We start from the raw sequence: 26,756 nt of genomic DNA, 5'->3' as shown, positions 1-26,756 counted from the left end.
GTAAAACTAAAATAATTGAAACTGAGTTTTAATTATTTTAGTATGAAGAATATTTATATAGAGAACTACAGACAATCCACAGTGACCGATATATACAGTTGGGTCTCCATATTTGTGGGCTCTGTAGTTGCGGATTTGTTTTTTTTTTTTCATGTTGGTGGTTGCAAAATTTATCATACTAAAAATTTCACTGCTGCTCTCTGCATTCACCCTGAGGTGGGGCAAGCATGTTTTCAGTCTCACTGTGAGTGTCATCCGAGGATGGTTTGTGACTGTTGTGTGTGTGTGTGTGTCTGCATTAGGCTACTTGTGCTTAAAATATCACTGTGCTTATGTGCACTCATGGGTTCTAAACGAAGTGAATTTAGTGACAGACAAAGTTTTAAAGGGCCAAGAAAGTGATGACTTTGAATGATAAAGAGCAGATTCTAGATAAACTTCTAAATAGTCATCTAGAATCAGTACATAAGGAAACAACAATTCAAATCAAAAAGGACTATGAAGCCCAATAAGTCCTATTATTATAATAATTTTAAATTATAGGAGAAACCTCATATCTTTTTAGTAGGACTGTTAATCTTTCAATACTCAATCACAAATGATTATAATATGAACCTATCCCCCCCCGTGCATATTCATAAATAAATCAAATTAAAATAGCTATTAATTAAAATAATCATGCCTTCAACTCTCATATCATGTCAAGCGAATCGGAAAGAATTACGAAAAGATGGCAACCACCAACCTCCAAAACCCAACCAACATTACATGCCACCATGACAATTGAAAAACAATTGTTGCAAAAACCTAAAAAACGACGAAACAAATAAATATCCATTAATTCACACATAAATTAAACTTTAAAACCATTTTTTTATAACTTCTTTTAAGAGACTACCTTATTCGGTTTGTTACTGTGTTCACAAGAAGTACAAAAGTGATTCACGAATGATCTCCCCCCCCCCCCCCGTTTTATATAAAATTAATGACACCTAACACGAAATTATTTATATAGACCAATGTGTGAATTGCTATTCATGCATACCCGTAAGCATCCATGAGTCTGAAATATTAGAAGGTCTGCATTCTAATATTTAGTAGAGTCAACATTTAATCTCATTTCTAATGTTTCGACAATTAGTAATTTAAAATATTCCCACTGTTTATTAAGAACTTTCAATTCATTAAAAAGGAAAACATGTCCATCGGTGATTGCATGAAACGCAAGCTCAGAGGCAACCGTCCTTCCTGTCCTAACTGATGCCACATGCTGCTATATCCTTACTGAAAGTAAATTATAAGCAGAATTGTACCCACCACAAGAAATATTGTAAACAACATTGTGAGCTTCCATGGTAAGAATTACATACGCCCTATGTTTCAAGACAGCATGTAGTTTACTCACGGGTTGTGCAACAATCTTAAATTCAGTGTTCTTAAATATGTTAATAAATTGTCTATACCAATGCTGTATATATGGAACTTTAATAAAATGTTTGTGATCCGCCCTGTCATTTGTTGTACCTGTCTCCAATTTATATTTTGCCTGTAGACTAATCTGTATAATGGTACCTAATGAATAACCCCTATTTAAAAATATTTTTGTCAGTTCCGTGAGCTCATCCAATAAGCATTCTTGAGTAGAGCTGTATCTATATGCATTATGAAACTGATTAAAAATAATGCTCCTTTTTTTATATGTAAAAGGATGGTAGCTCAAACAGTGCAAACATTTACCAGTATTCGTTGGCTTCCTATAAAATTTAGAAAATTTATGGATTTGTGATGTGGGATTTCCATTTCTAGAGTGAACTTAAGTAGAGTATGAATTTTATTAAATGTATCCAGGACCTTCTGTACTATATATTTATTAGTAATTATTAAGATATCTCCCATAGAACGTTATATTTGGGAGATGTTGTGTTAAGTATACCTGCTCGATCTTATTCAGAAAAACATTTTATTAAATTTCCATATATATACAGCATTGGTATAGACAATTTATTAACATGTTTAAGAACACTGAATTTAAGATTGTTGCACAACCCACGAGTAAACTACATGCTGTCTTGAAACATAGGGCGTATATAATTCCTACCATGGAAGTTTACAATATTTCTTGTGGTCGGCGCAATTCTGCTTATGTTAGCTCGACCAAAATTTACTTTCGGCAAGGATACAGCAGCATGTGGCATCAGTTAGGGCAGGTAGGACAGTTGCCTCTGAGCTTGCGTTTCATGCAATCACTGATGGAAATGTGTTCATTTTTTAATGAATCAAAAGTTCTTAATAAACAGCAGGAATATTTAAATTATTAATTGTCAAAACATTAGAAATGAGATTAAATGGTGACTCTATTAATATATGCAGACCTTATAATATTTCGGACTCATGGACGCTTATGTGCACGCATGAATAGCAATTCATATGTTGGTCTATATAAATAATCTCGTCTTAGGTGTTGTTAATTTTATATAAAACAGGGGGGGGGGATATCATTTGCGAATCACTTTTGTACTTCTTGTGAACACAGTAACAAACCGAATAAGGTAGTCTCTTAAAAGAAGTTATAAAAAAGGTTTTAATGTTTAATTTATGTTTGAATTAATGGATATTTATTTGTTTCATCGTTTTTAGGTTTTTGAGACAACTGTTTTTCAATTTTCATGGTGGCATGTGATGTTGATTGGTTTTTGGAGGTTGATGGCCGCTGTCTTTCAGTAATTCTTACCAATTCGCTTGACGTGATATGAGAGTTGAAGGCATGATTATTTTAATTTGATTTATTTATGACTACGCACAGGGGGTAGGTTCATATTATAATCACGCGATTGAGCATTGAGAGATTTAACAGTCCTACTAAAAAAGGTATGAGGTTTTCTTGTATAATTTAAGACAATTAAACAACAAACTGAGATCAGAGAGGTAGTGCAAACTGATGGAATTCTTACTGTTAAATATGCGGCTTATGTACGTGATAAAGTGATGTTAAAAATGGAGAATGCACTGTTCATTTGGATTGAAAACCAGCACAAGAAAAACTTGCCCGGCGAACATTGGTATGGTTTCTGCTAAGGCCTTCATTCTTTACAACAGATATAAGCATCAAACTCCCCCTGTACCAGCAGCAATGTGGAAACCACTTTCATTGCCAGAAAAGGTTGCCTCCAGAAATTCAAGAGGCGTTATTCACTCCGTAATGTAGAGATTATGGGCGAGTCTGCTTCAGTTGATCACGAGGCTCCTAAGTTGATCCTACCCTGTGCAAGTCAAGAAGCTCATTAAGGAGAAGAGATATAAACCTGAACGGGTTTTCAATGCCAATGAGATGGCATCATTCTGGAAGAAGATGCCTCAGCACAACTATTTAGCTGTCAAAGAGAAGAAGGCTACAGGATTCAAGGCAGCGTGAGATTGGCTTATGCTGCTAGTTTTCAGCAATGCAGCAGGCCATATAACAAAGCCTGGCCTAATTATCTGCATGCAGAACGAAGTATATTCTTTTTATGTCCTCTAAGAGCTCTATTTGCAGAGCTCTTAGAGGATGTAAAAAGAATATACTGCCTGTGTATTGGATGTGGAACATGAAAGCCTGGACGATGAAGGACCTCTTCTGAACTGGTTCCACTACTACTTCATCCCCGAAGTCAAGGAATACTTGGAGGAAAATGGGCTTCCATTTAAAGTCCTCCTTGTGCTGGACAATGCGCCTGGACACACAAGTGATGCACAAGACTATGCAAATGAAGATGTAGAGGTGGTCTTTCTAACCCTTAACACTACCTTCCTTATCCAGCTACTCGACCAGGGGGTAATCAAGGCCTTTAAGACCAACTGCACAAAGAGGTGTATGGACTGAATAGTTTAGGCCATGGACAGCGATAACAACCTCAATGTTATTCAGTTTTGGAAGGACTTCACCACAGCTGACAGTCCCTTCACCACAGCTGACAGACATCAAGGACATAACTGTAAACGCCTGATGGAAAAAACTGTAGCCCGAGATTGTGCATGACTTCAGTCCAGGTGAACAGCATAAAATTAACATCACAGAAATAAAGGAGTCGCCAGGAGAATAAGGGGCACAGGTTTTGAGGACTTAGAGGAGGACATCAACAATTTAATTGATGGACAGGCAACACCACTTGAGCTTGTTTGTTCCAATTCTGAGGATGAGGTTGAGGAAGAACCATGCCAAGAGAAGTCGACTTGGAAAACCTAGCATAGGCAGTGTGTGATGCCAAATGCCTTGTGGACTTCTACAAATACGACGACAACATGATTCGTGCAATGAAGTTCAAGGAAAGCCTCAACAACACAGTCATGTTCAACGAAGTCAAACCAAAGAAGCAGAAGGTTCCCATCACAATGTTCCTGAAAAGGACAACTTCTACACCAATGCCTAAAACTCCTCATACCTCCAAAACCAGGTCTCACTGTCAGCCAACCTTTCTTCCTCTCCAGCCTCTGAGTCCCCTACTACTGAGGAGTACTGAATCCTGTGTTGAATATCCTGGTGCATGCTTTGTTCTTAACTATGTAATAAAATTACATAGTTAAGAGGCGTTATTCAAGGAAATTCAATAATGATAGTGGGCAACATAGGTCAAAAATGTTAATCATTATTGTAAATCACAATTAAAACCTTTTAAACGCTCGCACTTGTTATTTGGTTTTTAGGAGCATTAGCAACTAAGTCCATATTGCTCCGGGGATATGCCATGGTTATTCCCTGACCTTTCCGTATTTGGTGGTCACGGGCTCGAATCCCAGTCTAATCATGAAGCGTGTGCTACGCACTGCTGCTCCTGCCCACCTGGCTACAGAGGTGCTGACCTTTTAAACATGTTTCTGCTAATTGTAAATGGTTGAGTAAGTATTTAGGCATTCGTAGAAAGCATTTGGGGCATTTGGGCAAGAGTGCAGATTTTCACGGGAAGTGTTAACACGTTAATCCTGCGAATATGGAGACCCGACTGTATTAACATAAAATAATTGTTAATGGCCACTTTTTTTTTTTTTTTTTTTTTTTTTAAATGTGAAACATTGAATTCTCACCTGTTTCATACCAAGACCATATTCATGCATATATCCCAAGTTAAACATAGCTTGGGCATTATGTTGTTGCTCTGAAGCCATTCGATAGTGGGCAGCAGCGGTCACATAATCCACACCAGTTCCATACCCATAATAGTGATAGTCGCCAAGCTTCACTTGTGCTACAGAATACCCTATAAAAATCAGATGGCTGTTAATGTCAAACACACAATGTAGTGACTGAGAGTAAAAGTAGCAGAAGTATTATTCAAAATAATACCCTTGGAAATAAACATTTTTAAAAAGATTTGATATTTTTATACCAGAGCCACATGAAGAGTTACTGTGAAATAAAAATTCATTTTTGCTTTCCAGATCATAAAAAACCTAATCAAAATTTTGAAGACTAATATATTACAGCAATAAGATTAGTTGCTATAACTTAACTGCCAAATTTTGTAAGGAATAATTCTGTTGTTTATCAGAGTTATTCTGATAATTCTAATAAATATTATCAGAACTCTCTATGTGGTTAAATATCATATTACTAGTGATCAACTTGCTTTTAACATTAAAGCAACAACACTGATCCATAAAAACCTATTTTGTTGAAGGATTAAAAAGTTACTTTATTATTAGCTAACAAAGCGGTTATCACTGTTCACTCATGCTATACGGAAAGGGCTAGGTTTTATTCCAATCAAAAGCTACAGGCAGGTACTATAAAAGGAGGATAACATAAGAATTGAAGATTTTGAGATGAGAGTATAGAGGATGCTTGAAAAGGTGAAATAGGGTTAGAAAATACTGAAGAGGAAAGGAGAAAATCAAAGTTAAAGGCTATAAGGAAAACAGAAAACTGAATCGGACATGGACTGAGGGAAAATAATTTGTTAAAAGATATTAGCATTGGCATTAACAGAGGCATATAATGCAAGAAAGCATGCTTATATAGCATCAGCAAAAAAAAAAATCTTCCCATTTCACCCACCCATTCATTACAAATGGGTATCTAGTTCTGCCTTGAACTTATTTAAGTTGCTGACTTCCACTACAACAGATGGAAGTTTGTTCCAACTATCAACCACCTGCTGGCTAAAGGCAAATTTCCACACATCTATTCTACAATTGTCTTTCCTCAATTTGAATTTATATTCCCTCAGGTGAGTAATCTGATCAAGAGGAAGAATCCCATTAGCATTGAGCTTGCTTGCTCAATCCATTCAGGGACTTATACACCTCAATTAGATCACCTCACAGGTGCCTAGTCTCCAGAAGCTGCAATTTGCAGTACTTAAGCCTTTCTTTATAACACCAATCCTTTGTTCCACTCACTAATCTCATTGCCCTTCACTATACTCGTTCCAATAGTTCTACATCTTTCCAAAAATGAGGTCTCCTGACCTGTATACAATGCTCAAGGGTAGCCTGATTAATTGCCTTATACAAGGGGACAATCACCACCTTATCCTTCCTAGCAAAATTCCTGCATATCATTGCCAAGACACCATGAGCTACTCTTGCAGCCTTTTTACACTGCTCAGAAAACTTCATATCTGACTGCACAATTACCCTCAGGTCCTTTTCTTTCTCCACTACCCTGATTGTAGTAATTGATATATTACTCTGGGGGTACTGCTACCCATATGCAGTGCTTTTCATTTGTCAATGTACATCAGTTGCCATCTCTCAGCCCATCAGCTCGCAACATGATGAAGACAATAAGTACACATGCATATATGCTAACATGCCTAAAAATGGCTATGGATAAAAAAATAATAATAATAATAAATAAGAATATGTAGATTCATACTAAGTCAAACATTTATTAATAATGTCTACGTTTGCTTATTTGTATTTATTTTATTTTTTAAAAACACTGAAAATTTCATAACCATTTTATAAAATTCAAATTACCACTGCCCTGTAATTGTTCTGAATCAGACATGTTTATATGTTCAGGGTGTTTCAGCTTGCAGAACATGCAAATCAATCCAACACAGTGGTGCAATATCAGCATTAGCATAGAGACATGATGCAAGAAAGCAAGCTTATATAGCATCAGCCAAAGGGGGGAAAAAAAAAAAAAAAACCTAATTTCACTCATCCACTCTCTCCAAATGTTTGTCTAGTTCTGCCTTTAATCTATTTAAGCTATCAACTTCTACAATAACAGATGGAAGTTTGTTCCAGGAATCAACCTCACGCTGGCTAAAGGCAAACTTCCGCACATCTATCCTACAACTCTCTTTCCTCAATTTGAATTTATGCCCTCTCAGGCGATTATTTTGAGCAAGAGGAACAATCCCATCAGCATTGAGCATGCTCAAACCATTCAAGGCTTTATACACCTCTATCAGATCACCTCACAGGTGCCTAGTCTCCAGACACTGTAATTTGCAAAACTTAAGCCTTTCTTCGTAAGAGTAACCCTTTGTTCCATTCACTAATCTTGTTTCCCTTCTCTGCACTTGCTCCAGCAGCTCTACATCCTTCCTAAAATGAGGCCTCCAGACCTGTATACAGTACTCAAGGTGTGGCCTGACCATTGCTTTATACAAGGGATAATCACCTCCTTATCCCTGCTAGAAAAATTCCTGTATATCATTGACAAGACACTATGAGCTACTCTTGCAGACCATCTGCACTGCTCAGAAAACTTCATATCTGCCTGCACAATTACCCCCAGGTCCTTTTCACTCTCTAAGTCAGTGTACCTAGGAATTATGGTAAAAGGGAATAAATGGCAGTTTTGGTGAAAGAAAGAGTGACCTAACATGAGGGAAAGAGAGAGTGAATGGGAATGAGTGGAAGAGAAAATGTAATTGGCCGAAAGAATATAACGTTAAAAATAACTTACATTACTTTATATATACTGTACTAACACACATTTACTAACCACATAAACACTATCACACTGCATTCTCCCCTGGCCTGCAAAAAAAAAAAAAAAAAAAAAAAAAAATATATATATATATATATATACATACCGGTTAATTGACAAAATTGTTTCATATTTTACTGGTTAATTGAATAAATTGCTTCGATTTGGTCAATTTATTCTATTTTCTGGTATTTATTTATTATCTATATAGGTATTTAGGTGTATCGGGAACAGGAAAACCAGTTAGAATGTGCAGTCTAACTTCTTCCTGGGGGTCTGTATATGTAATGGTAATAATAATAATAATAGTAATAAATGAAGTTAATATTATATATTTCAATCAAACATCAAATAAACAACAAATCAATGTCAACTAACATTCTTTTACCTGGTCATCTATCCACTCTTCTGGGGCTTTGAGCGGATCGATAGCCAGATTAAAGGAATGTCTCATACCTACCTGTTTCTGTTATCCCTTTATCAGTTTTGCCTTTTACATTATTTACATTATTTTCATGAATTTGTTATTTACATGATTTTGCCACTGCTATTTACATGAATTTGTTATTTACATGATTTTGCCACTGCTATTTACATGAATTTGTTATTTACATGATTTTGCCATTGCTATTTACATGAATTTGTTATTGCTATCCCTTGGACTGGGCCGGTATAATGAAAATGAACTACATTCCTTCCATCATAAAATCATCCTTTTCATCAAAACCTCATCATCAATAATGTTCACGATGTAATTTTCTAATACATCGGGCTTGTATATACATAAAACATATCATTTTAATTTGGAAGAATCCTCCGATCTCAGCCCCCCCATCTTGGCATAACGTAAAAATCAACCCTTCATGACTTGCAAATATATCGACAACACACCATAACAAACAATAGGCGGTCTGCACACTAAAAATCGATCGGTCAATAAAACAAACAGAGAACGGGACTAATCCCCCCTTTTCCGACAGACCACCACAGGACAACTGATTGTAAGTAAAAACCTTCTCGCTTATCCAGATAATTACCTGTTGGGCTTTGTATCACCTATACCAGTTTGCTGATTCCGATTCTAAGATTAAAAATAATTCTAAAAAATTTCTAAAAATTAAAATTAAAGTTTATCAAAAATCAATTAATTAATTATGTACAAAAATATCACTAAAAAGGCAAAACTGATAAAGGGATAACAGAAATGGGTAGGTATGAGACATTCCTTTAATCTGGCTATCGATCCGCTCAAAGCCCCAGAAGAAGTAGTGGATAGATGACCAGGTAAAAGAATGTTAGTTGACATTGATTTGTTGTTTATTTGATGTTTGATTGAAATATATAATATTAACTTCATTTATTACTATTATTATTATTACCATTACATGTACAGACCCCCAGGAAGAAGTTAGACTGCACATGCTAACTGGTTTTCCTGTTCCCGATACACCTAAATACCTATATAGATAATAAATAAATACCAGAAAATAGAATAAATCGACCAAATCGAAGCAATTTATTCAATTAATCAATAATATATCAAACAATTCAGTTAATTAACCAGTAATATATCAAGCACGTATAATGTCCAATTGCCATATGACAATGGCATTAACGTAGCAAGTGATAAAGAAGAAATAATCGCATAGACTTTAATAATAAAAAACACAATATATATATAAAAATGCAAGTAGAGTGAGAATGCAGATTATGAATGAAATAAATGTCTCTCTCTCCCACCTCCTTGCATGGTGGGTTCCCCACTGCCAGCTAACATATTCCACCCCCGGAGCGGGATGGGCAGCTTGACCTTCATACCGGATTCGACACTGCTTGGACATGACACTGATGAAGACATTCTGCAGCTTTGCTGCCAACATGCCATTGGCAATCTGAACTGGGTACTCTAACCTGGTTCCCTTTAAAACCCCATCCCCCAGGCAGGGAGGGGAGACGGATCTCTGTTTCCTCTTCTCCCTGCCTACCCCCCATACTTCGCCTGGTGGGGCTCGTCTCCACTGTCCTCTTTGGGGATGCCTACTCTATCATTGCTATTCTTCTATCTGTTTTCCCCCCTCACTAAATCGACAAAGGTACACCCTTAACAATGCCACCAAATTCTAATCGTCTAAATTCCACCGGTTTCGTCTAAATCTCTAAGACAACAAACACTATTAGCTTTTATCTAGTGTATAGCCTCACATCTAAATTTAATAACATCAAAATTTTGCCCGACCTATTAGGCCTTTAACACATCTCTTTAGCGTTCAACCCCAACCAGCAATCCCATTAAGCACTAATGTCAAATGCCTAATTTTTTTTTTTTTTTTTTAAGGTCCTAGCCACTGAAATCCCAGGAAACTAGGTGGCAGGACCTGCCAGAGCAATTTGTTGTGATACTGGATACACCCGGCTAGCCTCCACGTGGCAGGGTATGGGCAACGTCAGGCCCCACTAGGAGCTGGTGGCTAATAAGCCAGTCAAACAATGGGAACAACATATCACACTGCACAGACATGGCCCACACACTTTCAAGTCTCTGGCTTGACAGTGTACTGTCCTCGATACGGCGAAACACACACGGAGTTGGGAAAAATCCCAGGTGCTGTTTGACACAAACATACCTTATACCACACAGTAGATACTACACTGACAAGGTATAAGGTAGGTGTAATACCACACAGTAGATACGTTACTCTGAGGATACTACTTCCCATATGCAGTACTTTACATTTGTCAATGTTAAACTTTAGTTGCCACCACTCAGCCCATCTACTCAACTTTTCTAGATTCAGTTGCAGCAACGTACTGTCATTAGTGTCAGTAACAACCCTGCTGACTTGGACATTCAGCCTGATATACCATCATCAATATCATTTATCATTTAATGAATACAGAAAACAACAATGGACCCAACACTGAACCCTGGGGGACTCCACTAATAACTTTAGTCCAAGAAGAGCAGTGTCCATTGATTACCACTCTCTCTCTCTCTCTTCTCCCACTCAACCATCCCTTTATCCATAGCAGCAATTTGACCCCAATGCCGCACTGCTCCAGTTTGTGCAGCAGTCTTCCATGTGCAACAGTATCAAAAGCCTTTCTAAAATCCAAACATATGATATCAAAATTATTCTGTTCATCAAATTCCTTTGTGACTACATCATAGTATCCAACTTCCCTTTAACAAACCCATGCTGTGTCCAAGAAATAACTGAAGTCTTGTCTAGATGATCCTGGAATGCTTCTTTAACCAGTGCCTCCATTAATTTCCCTGGAACAGAAGTTAAACTAACAGGTCTGTAATTAACTGCCTCCCCCTTTGATCCCTCCTTTGTGGATTGGGGCCATATTTTCACATTTCCAGTCCGTGGGTACCTCGCCTGAGTCCAAGGAAACTCTCATAATTAATGCTAAGAGTTTGCTTATTTCCTTTGCTGCCTCCTTTAATATAATTGGACAGATTCCATCCACCCCAGGTGCCTTTCTTATGTTTATCTTCAAAAATTTCTCCTTCACTTTGCTCTCAGTTATTACAAAATCATCTAGCTCACTACCAGAGTTTATTTCACCTCTGACATTCTCCTCCCTGAATAATTTCTCATGTGTGAATGTAGATGCAAAATACTCATTTAGTTTGTTAGCTACCTGAGCAAGATCATGAACAGTTGAACCATCGATATCCAGTGGACCAATCTGATTCATCCCCTTCCTTCTACAGTTTACATAAGTAAAGAACTCTGCTTCCTTTGCCATAGATTTCTTGTAATCTGCCTTTGCCTGTCTAACCTCCTTTAAGAATTACTTACAGATCAGCTTATATCTATCATAGGCTCCGTGTCACCCATTAATTTATACGTGTCTTATGCATTTTTCTTCTCTGCCACATGTCTCATTAGTTCATCTGACATTCATTTAGGTCTAAACCTTGAACAATATTTTTTAGTTGGTATGAAAAGCCTAGTAGCTTACAAGATTATTTCTTTGAATGCTTCCCATTTTGAATTTGCTGTTGGTAACATCATCAGTTGGTTTCACCATATAGAATTTAAATACTGTATCAGACCTCCATAGTTGCCTTTATGAAAGCAAAAACCTTTACCCCTGATGGTAGTTACCTCTGAGTATATCCCACTTCAGCACACCGTGATCAATGCCACCTAGTGGTTCCTTTATCTGCAGATCCTTAATGCATGAAGAATCAATACTGATAATCAGATCAACAGTATTATTCCCTCTAGTTGCCTTCCGAACATTCTGCTGTAGAAAACAATCATCCAATAAATCTACAAAAGCCTTGCTAGTGTGAGTGACCTACCCACAAATTCCAGTCAATATCTGAGAAATTAAAATCCCCCATTATAAGACTCTCTGATTTACTGGCCCACTCTATTTTCCTGTACATTTGTTTATTGCAGTCAACAGAAAGTCATTAGGCCTATAACACACTCCTACTCTCAATTTTGATTTCCCAGTGCTTATGTCACACCAAACTGACTCCACACTGCACTGTGCTGCAATGTTGACTGGCTGTACTTCCTTGGATTTTATGTGTTTCTTAACTAATAGCATAACCCCTCCTCCCTTCCTATCCAGTCTATCCTTCCTGTACACATTGTACTCCCTAAATTCCATTTCTGCATTCCTTATATCTGTGTGACACCACACCTCTGATATCTCAACAATATCTGCCTTTGATATTTTGACCAATTCCTCAAATTCATCAAATTTATTTACCAAACTCCTAGCATTAGTATACATGCAAATATACATATACCTGTTGCTATTCTTAGCTACCCTAACACATCTCATGTGTTTACTTGTACCGCAATGACTCCTAGCAGTCTCTGAAATCCCCTGCATTTTGTTTTCCTGGCTGCTGCTCATTCCAATAGAAGCAGTGGAATAATCACTTTCACCTCTGCCTGTGGCTACTGTTAATCTACTAGTATGCGTATTCCCCCAAGCTAGCAGATTTCAGACCCACCTAACACTGCCTCGATAGCATCAGCAAATATTCTGACACCCTTTCTTTTTAAGTGTATCCCCTCCCTGTAGAAGCAGTCTCTCTCATTAACAAGCACAGACCAGGCTGAGAAAAATTCTACCTCTTGAGCCTTTCACAATCTCTCCAGGGCCGAATTGAACAACAAGGCTCTCATCATATAATCCCTCCTATCGTGTATGGGCAGAATTGCCCGGAATATGGTCTGAGTCAAAGATACACCTAACAACCCCATTTTCAAATCGTGAATAAATTCTGAAAGTACAACCCACATTATGACACATCCTATATAGAGAGGTTCCAAATTTAATGTCTTTACTATTAGCATTAGTAGAGGCATACTATGCAAGAAAGCAAGCTTATGCAACAGCAGCCAAACAAAAAAAAAAAAAAAACCCTTCCATTTCACCCCTCCATTCATTCCAAATACCTGTCCAGCTCAGCCTTAAATTTATTTAGGCTATCAACTTCCACAACAAAAGATGGAAGCCTTCCACCAATCAACTACCTGCTGCTAAAGGCAAATTTCTGCACATCTATTCTACAACTTTAACCTCAGGGGGTCATATCTGGTGAGTATGGGCCTAGCACACCCAGGGTCCTGAGCTGGATATCATCATTCTTCCCCTTCTTGGTGATTCCCTCTCTCTCTCTCTCTCTCTCTCTCCTTTTTTTTTTTTTTTTTTTTTTGGCTTGTGCAGCAAAAGCCTCAGGCTTCCTTGCACCACATAGCTAATAATAACTCTCTTTCCTCAATTTAAATCTATGCCCCCTCAGGTTCTTAATCTGAGCAAGAGGAAGAATCCCATCAGCATTACACTTGCTCATCCCATTCAAGGCCTTATACACCTCAATTAGATCACCTCACAGGTGCCTACTCTCCAGGCGCTGCAATTTGCAGAACTTAAGCCTTTCTTGATAAGTGCACCCCTTTGTTCCCCTCACCAATCTTGTTGCTCTTCTTTGTACTTGTTCTAGCAACTCTACATCCTTCCTTAAATAAGGCCCCCAGACCTGCACACAGTACTCTAGGTGTGGCCTGACCATTGCCTTGTATAACGGGATAATCACCTCCCTGTCCCTACTAGAAAAATTTATATATATCATTGACAAGACTCCATGACCTGCCCTGGCAACCCATCTGCACTGCTTAGGAAACCTCATATTTGACTGCACAATTACCCCCAAGTCTTTTTCACTTTCCACTTCATTGAGTGTAGTACCACAAAGTTGGTATGATTCTCTTGGGTTATTGCTACCCATATTTCCACTTCTCGGCCTATTTGTCCAACTTATCTAGATCCAGTTGGAGTAGCATAATGCCTTTACTGTCGTTAACAACCCTGCAAACCTTTGTATCATCTGCAAACACGGACATTAAGCCTGATATCAGTATCATTGATAAATATACAAAACAACAATGAGCCCAACACCAAACTCCGGGAACTCACACTAATAACATTTGTCCATGAAGACGGTCTGTCGTCTCCCACTCAACCATCAGGTTGGTATCAATGGATCGACTGATGATGATCCTGCTCAGATAGCTGACAAACTGAACAAGTTTTTTGCACCTACATTCACACATGAGGAATTCTGTAGGAAGTGGAGGACAGAAGCTTATTTAACTCTAAAAGGGAGACTAATAATTTTGTAATAACTGAGAGCTGTTGTTGTTGTTATTTGGTTTTTAGGAGCATTAGCAACTAAGGCCATATTGCTCTGGGGATATGCTGTGGTCATTCCCTGACCTTTCCACATACTCCGTATTTGGTGGTCATGGGCTCGAACCCTGCTCTAATCAAAAAGCGTGTGCTATGCACTGCTGCTCCTGCCCATCTGGCTACGGAGGTGCCTAACTGAGAGCAAAGTGGAGGGGAAATTATTGAAGTTATATATAAGAAAGGCAACTGGACTGGATGGGATCAATCCAGTTACATTAAAGGAGGCAGCAAAGGAAGTAAGCAAACCCTTAGCCATAATTATGAGGGTGTCCTTGGACTCAGGAGAGGTTCCACATACTGGAGATGTGCAAACGTATCTGCAATTTGCAAAGGGGATCAAAGGGTGACACGAGTAATTATAGACCTGTTAGTTTAACTTCTGTTGTGAAGAAAATAACAGAGTGACTGGTTAAAGAAGCATTACAGGATCATCTAGACAAGACTGCTGTAATAATTCAGACATGGCATGGGTTGTTTAAGGGATGGTTTTGTCTGACCGATTTGATTTTTTTTTTTTTTTTTTTTTTTTTTATGAAAACCCCAAACATGAGAGGTATTAGAACCTGTAGTACTTAGTACCGTGCTTAGGTTGGAAGTTGAGGAGATGATAGAAGATATTTGTTGACATTAGACTTAATCTTCCATAGACTTGTAATTTTCAGGAAATATGCATGAAGGAAGGTTGTTCCAGAAAACAGCAGTTGAATGAATAAATGAGGAAGATGAAAAGTTGGTTCTTTGAGTTCGAAGTCGGCCAGTAAATGTATGTTGGCTGGTGGCGGCATGTGTTTGGACTGTTTTGAAAGAGAGAGAGCAGGAATTGTAGAAGCCAATTCAAAAGAACAGTGCCCATGGAAAAGGCATGCAGCAGAAACAGTACAGCGAGTGGAGAGAGACTGTTAGAGATGAGTCATTAATTAACCTAACTGCCATCTTCTGAATGCAATCTAGAAACCTAAGAGAGGTTTCCAGGGCACTGCCCCAGATGTAAGAACAATATTCCATGGTAGGGTAGATTTACGATTTTTACTGAACAGCTGTTTGGAACAAAAGTAACGTCGACAGCGAAAGAGAAAATAAAGTTTTTTAGATGCAGAGGAAGCAATATTCATAATGTGCTTATGCCAAGAGAGATTAGAAGTCAGTGCAATCCCCAAAAGAGATATATCAACATTCCTAGAAATCGGAGTGTCACCAAAGATAAGCATAGGAGCAGAAGAATCCTTGTTGCGGGATATAAGACAAGACTGACTTTTAGAAGGATTGAAATGAACTAAATTTTCTTTGCTGCACTGGAGAATTACATGGAGATTGGCATTTAAGGAATTGGTAGCAGATATTTGAGAAGTTAAAGCTGATTAACCAAGGCAAGGTTTCCCAAAATGTAAAGTGGAATGTAATGTGCTATCATCGGCAAAACTATGGATAGGATTTCCAGTCAATGCAAGAAGGTCATTAATATACAAGAGGAAAAGAGTGGGAGAAAGAACTGAACCTTGGGGACACCAGCATTAGTGGAGAAGTTAGAAGACAGAGAGCCATTCACCATCACCCTCAGTGAGTGATCAGAGAGAGAACTGGATAACCAATGCTCTAAATAACAGTTAGCAAACCATAAGATGGAAGCTTGTTCAGAAGACCTTTCTGCCAAACATGATCAAAAGAGTTTGAGATGAACTGCTTGTGTTTCATGAACTTTTCCATACTGGCGATCGTTGATCAGACGGAAGGTTTCTAGGTAGTTTAAGAGTTGGCAGTTAATTGATTTCTCCATAACTTTAGAAAGAGTAGAAGTAATTGAAATGGGATGATAATTGCATGGGAGGGATTTGTCTTAATTTTTAGGAACTGGCTGGATATGAGAAAATTTCCAAGCAGAACGAAAAACACCTTTGGAATAAGGAAGTGAAAAAAGGCAGCAAAGAACAGGAGTAAGTTCAGGAGCACAGGTTTTGAGAACAAGTGGAGAAATACCATCGGGACCTGGAGCTTTCTTGGCATCAAGATTCGTCAAAAATCCTTCTGACATCCTTTTGACGGAAGACCACAGGAGGCATTGAATGGAGCATGTTGGGAATGGTGGGAGGTGTTTTGCCAAGATCATTAATACATGAGTTGAAATAAAAATGGGATGCTAGCAGGTCAGCTTTATCCTTGGCTGAAGTGACAACAGAACCACCTGGTTTTGACAGAAGTGGAAGCAGAGATGGGCAAAAGTTGTGGCCAATAGCTTTGGCAAGAGACCAGAATGCTCAGCTACCATTAGGGCAAGAAGCAAGTTAGCATTAGTAGAGGCATTTGATGCAAGAAAGCAAGCTTATGCAGCATCAGCCAAAAAAAAAAAAAAACCCACTTCCACTTCACCCCTCTGTTCGTTCAAAATACCTGTCCAGCTGAGCCTTAAACTTATTTAGGCTATCAACCTCCACTACAAGGGATGGAAGTCTGTTCCACCAACCAACCACCCGCTGGCTAAAGGCAAATTTCCGCACGTCTATCCTACATCTGTCTTTCCTCAATTTGAATTTATGCCCTCTCAGGTGATTATTCTGAGCTAGAGGAAGAATCCCATCAGCATTGAGCATGCTCAAACCATTCAAGGCTTTATACACCTCTATCAGTTCACCTCGCTGGTGCCTAGTCTCCAGACACTGTAATTTGCAAAACTTAAGCTTTTCTTCATAAGAGCACCCCTTTGTTCCATTCACTAATCTTGTTGCCCTTCTCTGTACTCGTTCCAGCAGCTCTACATCCTTCTTGAAATGAGGCCTCCAGACCTGTATACAGTACTCTAGGTACTGGCCTGACCATTGCCTTATACAAGGGAATAATCACCTCCTTATCCCTACTGGAAAAATTCCTGTATATCATTGACAATACTACATGAGCTACTCTTGCAGCCTGTCTGCACTGCTCAGAGAACTTCTCTGCCTGCACAACCACCCCCAAGTCCCTTTCATTCTCTACCACTGTCAGTGTTTTACTTTTAGCCTGTTCAAACTTTAGTTTGGACTGATTGATAACTGCTTTACAATTGTTGCGAGCTTTGGTGTAGGAAGAAAATGAAACTGGAGAATTAGAAACAAGCCAATTACGATATGCAACATTCTTCTCTTGAACAGCCTTAGCACAATTATTGGAAAAACAAAGGTTTAGATAAAGGATGAGATTTTAAAGTGGAGTGTGGGATAAAGGATTCCATCATGCAAGAATAATTTCACTGACACGATCTGAGCAAACGTTGACATCAGAAGTTTTGAAACGGTAATCTGACCATGGAAAAGAAGAAAAGAAGTCTCGCAGGTCATCCCATTTTGAATTCTTGTAATGCCAAACAACATGAGGCTGGGAATAGCCATGAGATAAAGGTCCCATTGGAGAAGAGACAATCACCAAGTTGTGACCTGGAGTGCCTACAGTACATCTCACTTCGACCATGTACTTAGAAGGGTTGTTTGTGAGATAAAGATCAAGCTTATTGGCTGTATGCTTAGGATTCTCTGGTATTCTTGGAGGTAAATGAACAATCTGGGTAAGGTCATTAGTAATTGCAAAAGCCTCAGCATCTCGACAAGCTGGGTTGGTGTGACTAGAAAACGGAAGCCAGCTGGAGTTGTGAACATTAAAATCGCCAAGGAAAATTACCTCACTGTTATGAAAGTTGGACTGGAGAAAGTCAAGTTGCAAAGAGAGGAAGTCAAAGAGCTCGAACTGATTAGTGGAGTTGGGAGAACGGCAGAGACAACAGATGAATTTGACACAATGAGGTAGAGAGATTTTAAGCCAGAGGAGATTCCAAATTGCCAAGTCTCTGACAGGGAATATCAGAACGGACATATGCACAAGTACCACCTTTGAGGCGAAAGGAATCATACAGCGAATAATCTGGGCATCTGAGATGAGCAGTAGTTGAATCAACCGATAACTGAGATTCTCTCAGAAAAAGTACATGGGGTTTGGCAGACTGCAAGTGGAAATGGACATCGTTAAGATTAGAATTGAGACCACGTATATTTGTGAAATTAATTAGGAAGTGCTTGGGAGGTTTAGATCTTTTCGCAGATAAGCTTGCTCTATTAGTTTGACAATTCATGGTGTAGTTCGGTCTGGTGTACTAACTAGCGGCTGGCCTGCGAACACCGTTTTAGAGCTGTACCCTCAAAATGTAAGGATTATTGGATCTCACCACGATGTTCATCATAACATCAAAAGTCATCAATCATGCTGCATGATGGAAGAGATAGGAAAGGGTTGAGTGGAACTTAGCTCTAGAGACTAAACATGGGTTCCACCACTTCAAGCCTCCAATAAGCAAAGTGGTGGTATTGCACTGGTTGATGAGAGTCATCTACCACCTAGTACTGCCTGGGAACATAGAGGGGCGGCGTTCCTCCATGTGGTGTGGGCACCACACCTTAACCCCTGTTTACGTTGGTTCACACCAGGGTGGTCACCCACCATGTACTTGTGCATGGAGATTATACCCAGGATTACTAACAGTCCCACCATTGTGAAGGTGCAAGCAGAGGATTTAGCTGTCACAGACCGTCTGGACGCCGAAATTGGGTCCACTTGACTTGAGTGTCACCCGAATATCAGTTGCATCAGCATTTTAGACTCCCGGGTAGCAAGTACAGCTTGTCTGGCATATCTGAGAGAATGTCAGTGACAACATCAAGGATTGTGCAAATAGCTGTGGTCCAGAGTTGTGAATTTCTTTGTCACAATACTATCCTCCCATCTACAGGATAGTTTATACTATCCTCTAGATCAGTGCTTCTCAAACTATCTGTGGTGAAGGTCCAGTTTCTTTTATTTCCAATCCATCGCAGACCCGCACTTTTGTAAAATACACATCGTCATTGACTAGTGATGTCTGAAACCAATTTCCAATTTGTTGTGGACCAGTAAACAGTTTGCGGAAACACCAGTCAGCAGACCACACTTTGAGTAGCGCTGCTCTAGATCAAAATGGCACATTTTCAAGAAAAACTTGTGGGGGAATACCAGTAGTTCAGCTCTATAGTGTACTGGACTTACAGACGAAATAATATTGTTGGGATACACAATACTCTGCTGTTTCTTCACAGTATAAGCTGCTAGACTTATGGAACAAAAGTAGCAATCATTAATATGATCCTGAGATCCCCCCCCCATGAGAATGTCAAATGTCATGGCTTTCTTTTTACTCCATTTCCACAATATCAAGCCATCCATACATGAACGGCACACTTTATTGGAAAGGGATCCCAACTTTTATCTTGGTCATCCATTTTAATTTCAAAACATACAGCATATACATTAGTTTTGTTTACCACAAACATAACAAAATATAATTATATTGTTCACACAACTATGAGTTGCCATTGTTAAAGATACAAAATATGAAAATTATGTATAAGAAGCAGAAGAAACACTTTGTAGGTTTATACAGCTACCTGACTTGCCAGTTTTAACATGTCTAAACACACTGAGGCATGTCTACACCTGTCACTCAAAAAGGTAGTAGTATCCATATCATGTATACACAGAATGTGCATCCAAGAAAACAATTCTTACTGTCTGGGGGGGGGGGGGGACCCAGTTCAGACATTTAGACATTTATTTATTATTTTTTTCTTTTTATTTCAGTTCTTGTTCTTAATGTCAACTGATTAATATATAATACTAACTCTGGCATGTACATGTTTTCACTTCATGTAGGAGGCACTTTAACATAATTTAGCAGCAATATTAAAGTTAAGTCTGGCTATTCTGTTCCTGGTTGTACAGTAAGGATGCATGCCACTTATGTTTTCTAATTATTTCTCTTTGTTACTCCATATTGTAACTGTGTCACTATCTGTTAGAAAACCGGTCCCTTTATACTAGGGAACAGCTAAATTTATACACCACCTACAATTAAATTTAAATTAAAATAACATATAATATATTTATATATAAATATAATTAATTTATGCTTTATATAATATCAATTATATTTTGATATACTGTTCTACTAGTGTTACAGAAATGTAACGCAGCAATTGCTAATTACTTTTACTGGTGCATCAATGGGTGTTGGTCCCTGACTGCATGCCCATGAATGTATTCAGGCAGTAATTGGTATTATTATACTTCATATTCTTACTTATTCCACATTTCATAATTTTGTTTTTATTTTAGCATTTTTCCTATTTGGATTTAATAAGTATATGCTATCAAATGTTATAGTATTTGGCTCTGGTGGCTGATATACTGGTATATATTGTTTCATAATAATTTAGACATTAATAATAATACTTCCTAATATTGTCTAAATCCACATTACCCTGAAAGTTTTCCATGTTCTCATCTTTTGCTGCATACTCAGAAAGAGTATAATGTCTGTCAGTTTTCATCAAAAGAAATGAAAACATCTTAGTAACTTGTCAAGTTGTCAACAACCTTTCCACTTTGATATATCATTAGACCTTTGGGCCTGGAGAAGAAACTAATTTTTAAACATAGTGAGCCGCACAGAAAGGCAAGTAAATTTTTAATCATAACTATGAGAGCATCCTTAGATTCAGGGGAAGTTCCTATAGATTGTTTGTTATTTGGTTTTTTTTTAGGAGCATTAGCAACTAAGGCCATATTGCTCTGGGATATGCGGTGGTCATTCCCTGACCTTTCCGCATCCTCCGTATTTGGTGGTAACGGGCTCGAACCCCGGTCTAATCAAGAAGCGTGTGCTACACACTGCTGCTCCTTCCCACCTGGCTACGGAGGCGCCCCTATAGATTGTATAGATTGAAGATATTCATCATAAAGGTGATCAAAGGGAGAAGTAAGAAATCATAGATGTAAGCTTAAGTTTGGTTCCAGGGTAAAATAGTGGAGTCATTGATCAAAGTAATGCAAGGGCATCTTAACAGGAACACAGTTATATGGCAATCACAGCATGGATTTGTTAAGGGAATATCTTATCTGACCTACCTGACTGGCTACCACGATGCAGTAACAAAGGAATTGGATGCAAAAAAATAATTCTGGCATTATATACTTAGATTACAGAAAAGCTTTTGATTCTGTTTCACATGAATGGCTGCTAGACAAAGTGGAGCAGTCTTTGGCATTAGAGACAAGTTACTGCTATGGATAAAGGGAGGCTGAGTAGCAAAAGACAGAGAGCGAGTTATTAATGTATACCACTCTTCTTGGACTAATTATTAGTGGAGACCCTCAAAGGTTCAGTGCTGGGTCCTTTAATGTTGTCAATATTTATTAATGACACTGACAAAGACATATCAAGTTGAATGTCCAAATTTGAGGATGATACTAAGTTGGCAGTGTGATTAATGACATAAATCAGGGTATGCTGTTGCAACAAGACCTAGATAAATTAGCCAGATGAGTTGAGATATTATTATTATTAGCCATATGGTGCAAGGAAGCCTGAGGCTTATGCTGCACCAGCCAAAAAAAAAAAAAAAATTCTGAGTCACCCTGAGAGAGAGAGTGGGAGAAGGAAATCACCAAGAAAGAGAAGAATGATGATATCCAGCTCAGGACCCTGGGTGTGCCAAGGCCATACTCACCAGATGTGAGCCCCTGGGGATAATTTAAATTTAACATTAATAAATGCAAGGTACTGCACATGGGCAGCAGTAATCCTAGATTAACATATGTTCTGCATCATTACTTCTATGATTCATATAGTACCAACATGTGAGAACTTGCTGAGAATGCACAGACTCTTTCAAGAGAAAACTATTTTTACCCTTCCGTTTCACTCAATTATACCTGACTTCAATATAAACAAATGGAGCAATAAAGCAATCATGCCATTCTCATAATCTGAAATAGGGTAAGTTAACCATATTTGGATAGATTCATGTGCTTCCAGCTGTTCATCTTAAACTTTTGACTTTGAACAATGGTGCTAGGTCCCTCAGAAATCTGAAATAGGCTAAGTTCACCATATTTGGATAGATGCATGTGCTTACAGCTGTTCATTCAACCTTTTGGGTCAGACTTTGACCAATGGTGCTAGATCCCTCATATTTTTTTGAATCATAACTTGAAAGAGAATAGCAATTCTCAGTTTCTCATAAGAGGTTATAGACGTATTTAGGAAAATACAAAAGACTTCATTTTTCTCCATCGCCAAGTGCACAAACTGCAGATAAATTATTTTGCTTCATAAATCAAGCAACCTACGACAGCACTAACTATAAAGGAGACAAACTGTTTCAGCAAGATGCGGTGTACTTTCACAAGTGTTCACGAAATTATTTTTTCAATTTCAATACACCAATAATGTAAACTGAACAGACTTGGTACGTGTGTTATTAACATGCACAATCTGCATCAATTTTAATTAGCCTTATCTATCTTGAAAGCCAAATCTACATTTGAATTTTCTGAAATATTTTAAAGGGGTTGGGAAGGGACATACCTTGGGATGCTGCTCTATTCCAGTACATCAGAGCTCGTGCATAAGTCTCATTCTTAGGAAATAATTCAGATTCCCCTAAAAAAAAAAAAAAATAAATAAATAAAATTGTGTGTGTGTGTGTGTGTGTGTGTGTGTGTGTGTGTGTGTGTGTGTGTGTGTGTGTGTATATGCTAATTTCAACTCTAATGCCCTGAGAGAAACTCAAAATTAAAAAAATTATTTGACCTAGTTTTATAGTTTTATCTAACACAAGTAAAAGCTTAGAGCCCTTCTTTGATATTTTGCGTTAATGGAACATGCAAAAGTTAAGAATCCTTTTTTTTTTTTTTCTTCTTTTTTTTTTTTTTTTGACAGCACATAAGGCTGACATCTTATGGTTAGCAAGAATAAATTACATGGTTAGTCAAATTCAAATTTTAAAAGAAATAAGTTGTATACTTGTTTACATAATGCTTGAGATATAGTACATATAACCTTTTATTTGGATGTAACACTTGCAATTACTTCTACTCTTTCTAAAGTAATGGAGAAATCAATTAACCGCCAAATTGTAAACTACCTTGAAACCTTCCGTCTGATCAACGATTGCCAGTATGGATTCTGTCGGTGTCGATCCACTGGTGATATTCTGGCTTATGTTACCCATTTATAGACTAATTCAATTCAATGGAAAGGTTCGGTGAAACACAAGTAGTTGCTCTTGACATCTCAAAGGCTTTCGATCGTGTTTGGCATAAAGGTCTTCTAAACAAGCTTCCATCTTATGGTTTGCCATACTGTTTTTAGTAATTGGTTATCCAGTTTTCTCTCTGTTTGCTCGATGAGGGTGATGGTAGATGGCTCTCTGTCTTCTAACTTCTCCACTAATGCCGGTGTCCCCCAAGGTTCAGTTCTTTCCCCCACTCTTTTCCTCTTGTATATTAATGACCTTCTTCCATTGACTGGAAATCCTATCCATAGTTTTGCCGATGATAGCACATTGCATTCCACTTTCCATTTTGAGAAACCTTGTCCTGCTCAATCAGCTTCAACTTCTCGAAAATCTGCTACCAATTCCTTAAATGCCAATTTTCAGGTAATTCTCCAGTGGGGGAAAGACAACTTAGTTGATTTCAACCCTTCTAAAAATTAGTCTTGTCTTATATCTCGCAAAAAAGGATTCTTCTGCTACTATGCTTATCTTTAGTGACACTCCGATTTCTAGGCAAAATGATATATCTCTTTTGGGGATTACCCTGACTTCTAATCTCTCTTGGCACAAGCACATTACAAATATTGCTTCTTCTGCATCTAAAAAACTTGGTTTTCTCTTTCGCTCTCGGCGTTACTTTTCTTCCAAACAGCTGCTCACTCTGTATAAATCGCAAATCCGCCCTGCTATGGAATATTGTTCCCACATCTGGGGTGGTGCCCCCAAAACCTCTCTCAGGCTTCTTGATTCCATTCAGAAGAGGGCAGTTAGGTTAACTGATGGCTCATCTCTAACAGAGTCTCTGCACTCTCTGTCTCATAGACGTACTGTTTCTGCTGCATGCCTCTTCTACAGATACTTCCATGGGCACTGTTCTTCTGAATTGGCTTCTATAATTCCTGCTCTCTCTTTCAAAACAGTCCGAACACGTGCCGCCACCAGCCAACATCCATTTACTGTCCAACTTGAAACTCACAGAACCAACTTTTCATCTTCCTCGTTTATTCATTCAACTGCCGTTTTCTGGAACAACCTTCCTTCATACGTATTTCCTAAAAATTACAGTCTACAGAAGTTCAAGTCCAATGTCAACAAATATCTTCTTTCGTCTTCTCAACCTCCACCCAAGCATGGTACTAAGTACTATAGGTTCTAACACCTCTCGTGTTTGGGGTTTACATAAAAAAAAAAAAAAAAAAAAAAAGAGCGACTCCCAGTTTAATGAAATTTTTTATTTTGGCCTTTTAAAAATATTTTTTGAGCTATTCCAAATTAAATTAAATTCAGACAAATAGAAATCCAGAAGCTACTATTTCTGTTTTATAACACACTAATGAGAGTAAACTGAGAATGATTAACTATTTCAGCAAGGAGTTTGCTGCAAGGGAAGAGTTATTTCATGAAATTTTCGATGTTTTTTTAAAAATGAAAACTTTGTAAATAAATACTTTAAAATATTAATGTTCTTATTATGATTTAATTGCTGAATGCTACAGTAAAATTGTCAAGAATCAAATTAAAATTATACAAAAAATTTGGAAATAAAACCCACTGTTACTATTTTTTATACAACATTCTCTACACCCGTTTTTATGTATTAATTTCTTCTGTTTTATCAAATTCTGGATTTCAGAGAAATTCTTCAACATTAGTAAGACCTTCTTTAACTTTCAAAACTATCAAAGCTGTTTTCATTCTGCTATCTATTATAAACAGTGTTCACAAATAGCAGAAAAAAAACAGTTAAGAGATGGCATAGCTAAAAAAAAAAAAAAAAAAACAAACAAACATGGCTGTTGTTGTTGTTGTTATTATTTGGTTTTTTAGGAGCATTAGCAACTAAGGCCATATTGCTCCGGGATATGCGGTGGTCATTCCCTGACCTTTCCGCATCCTCCGTATTTGGTGGTGACAGGCTCGAACCCCGGTCTAATCAAGAAGCGTGTGCTACACACTGCTGCTCCTTCCCACCTGGCTACGGAGGCGCCACAAACATGGCATTTTATGCATTATCTAAAATATGTTTAAGATAATGCATACCGTTTGAAGTGACCGTCAAAACACAGATCAATTTATATACAAATTCAATTTAGATTTTTTTAACTCAAAAGAAAATATCAATAATTACTGAGAATTCATGTGATTTGCAAATAGTCTTGTAGCATTATGGCTACAAGACTATTGTGAAAACATAAGCTTAACACTGAGTACAAAATGTACTATGATTCCTTTCTATGATTCTTTTAGAGACACTCTTGTCATGACCATAACAAGGGCAGTTAAATATAGATACAGCTGAATTCACTGAAGGGAGTGGAAACATTCATCTAAACTTACTTTGTCATCAAGAACATGTTACTGGACCATATAAACTAGAAATGGTTTGAAAGGTGTGAGACCTGATAATTGAGTAGTGGAGATAGTCAATTAACATATCTGTAATAATTAGTGGTATCTGGCATAAAGTACACTGAGGAGGAGTTTCACACAAGCAAATGGAAATAAGTAAGGTATGTGTGACCAAAATGCAATCTTGCTAACACCACTTATAGTGTTATACATATACAGTCAAACCTATCATTAACGAACTTCCATATAGCAAATTACTTTTATTTCCCCTTGGTCATTACATTGAAAATAGTTTGCATATCACGAAGGAAATTTCCATATAACAAACTGATTTCGAGAGACATGGATAAGCATTGTTCACACCTCTGGCCTTTAGGCTATAGATCTGATGCTGTAGAAACCATGAATTAAGAGCTAAAAAGGATTAAGAATTGATCCCATTAGCTCATAAAAGATATTAAATCTTAAGAGCACGAATTTTATGGGAACCACAATTTAGTGGTTCCCATAAAACCTATACAACCGCTTCTACTGTACCAAGAAGTCATGCTGGTCAACTGATGTGTGTCCACAGTCATTGGCAAAGATTAAGGCATATTCTCGACACAGACATTTTCTCTGGTCAACCTATTTTCTACTGTAAGCAT

General features: G+C 37.9%; 1 protein-coding gene across 4 annotated transcripts in view; it reads right to left on the bottom strand.

The window, feature by feature from the left end:
• The window catches only part of LOC150088403 (protein sel-1 homolog 1-like), a 378,494-nt gene that overhangs the window by 50,047 nt on the left and 301,691 nt on the right, over positions 1-26,756 (bottom strand). For all 4 annotated transcript variants that reach the window (XM_090369493.1, XM_090369492.1, XM_090369494.1 and 1 more), the window contains exons 16-17: positions 23,070-23,144; positions 5,059-5,231 (exon numbers count right to left, since the gene is read on the bottom strand). In XM_090369493.1, coding sequence (XP_090225619.1) covers positions 5,059-5,231; positions 23,070-23,144 — 248 coding nt within the window. The remainder of the gene's footprint in view (positions 1-5,058; positions 5,232-23,069; positions 23,145-26,756) is intronic.

This window comes from Mastigoproctus giganteus, chromosome 3, assembly GCF_048544385.1.
Source record: "Mastigoproctus giganteus isolate SK-2022 chromosome 3, ASM4854438v1, whole genome shotgun sequence".
Lineage (NCBI taxonomy): Eukaryota > Metazoa > Arthropoda > Arachnida > Uropygi > Thelyphonidae > Mastigoproctus > Mastigoproctus giganteus.
This window is presented reverse-complemented; position numbering and strand designations above follow the sequence as displayed.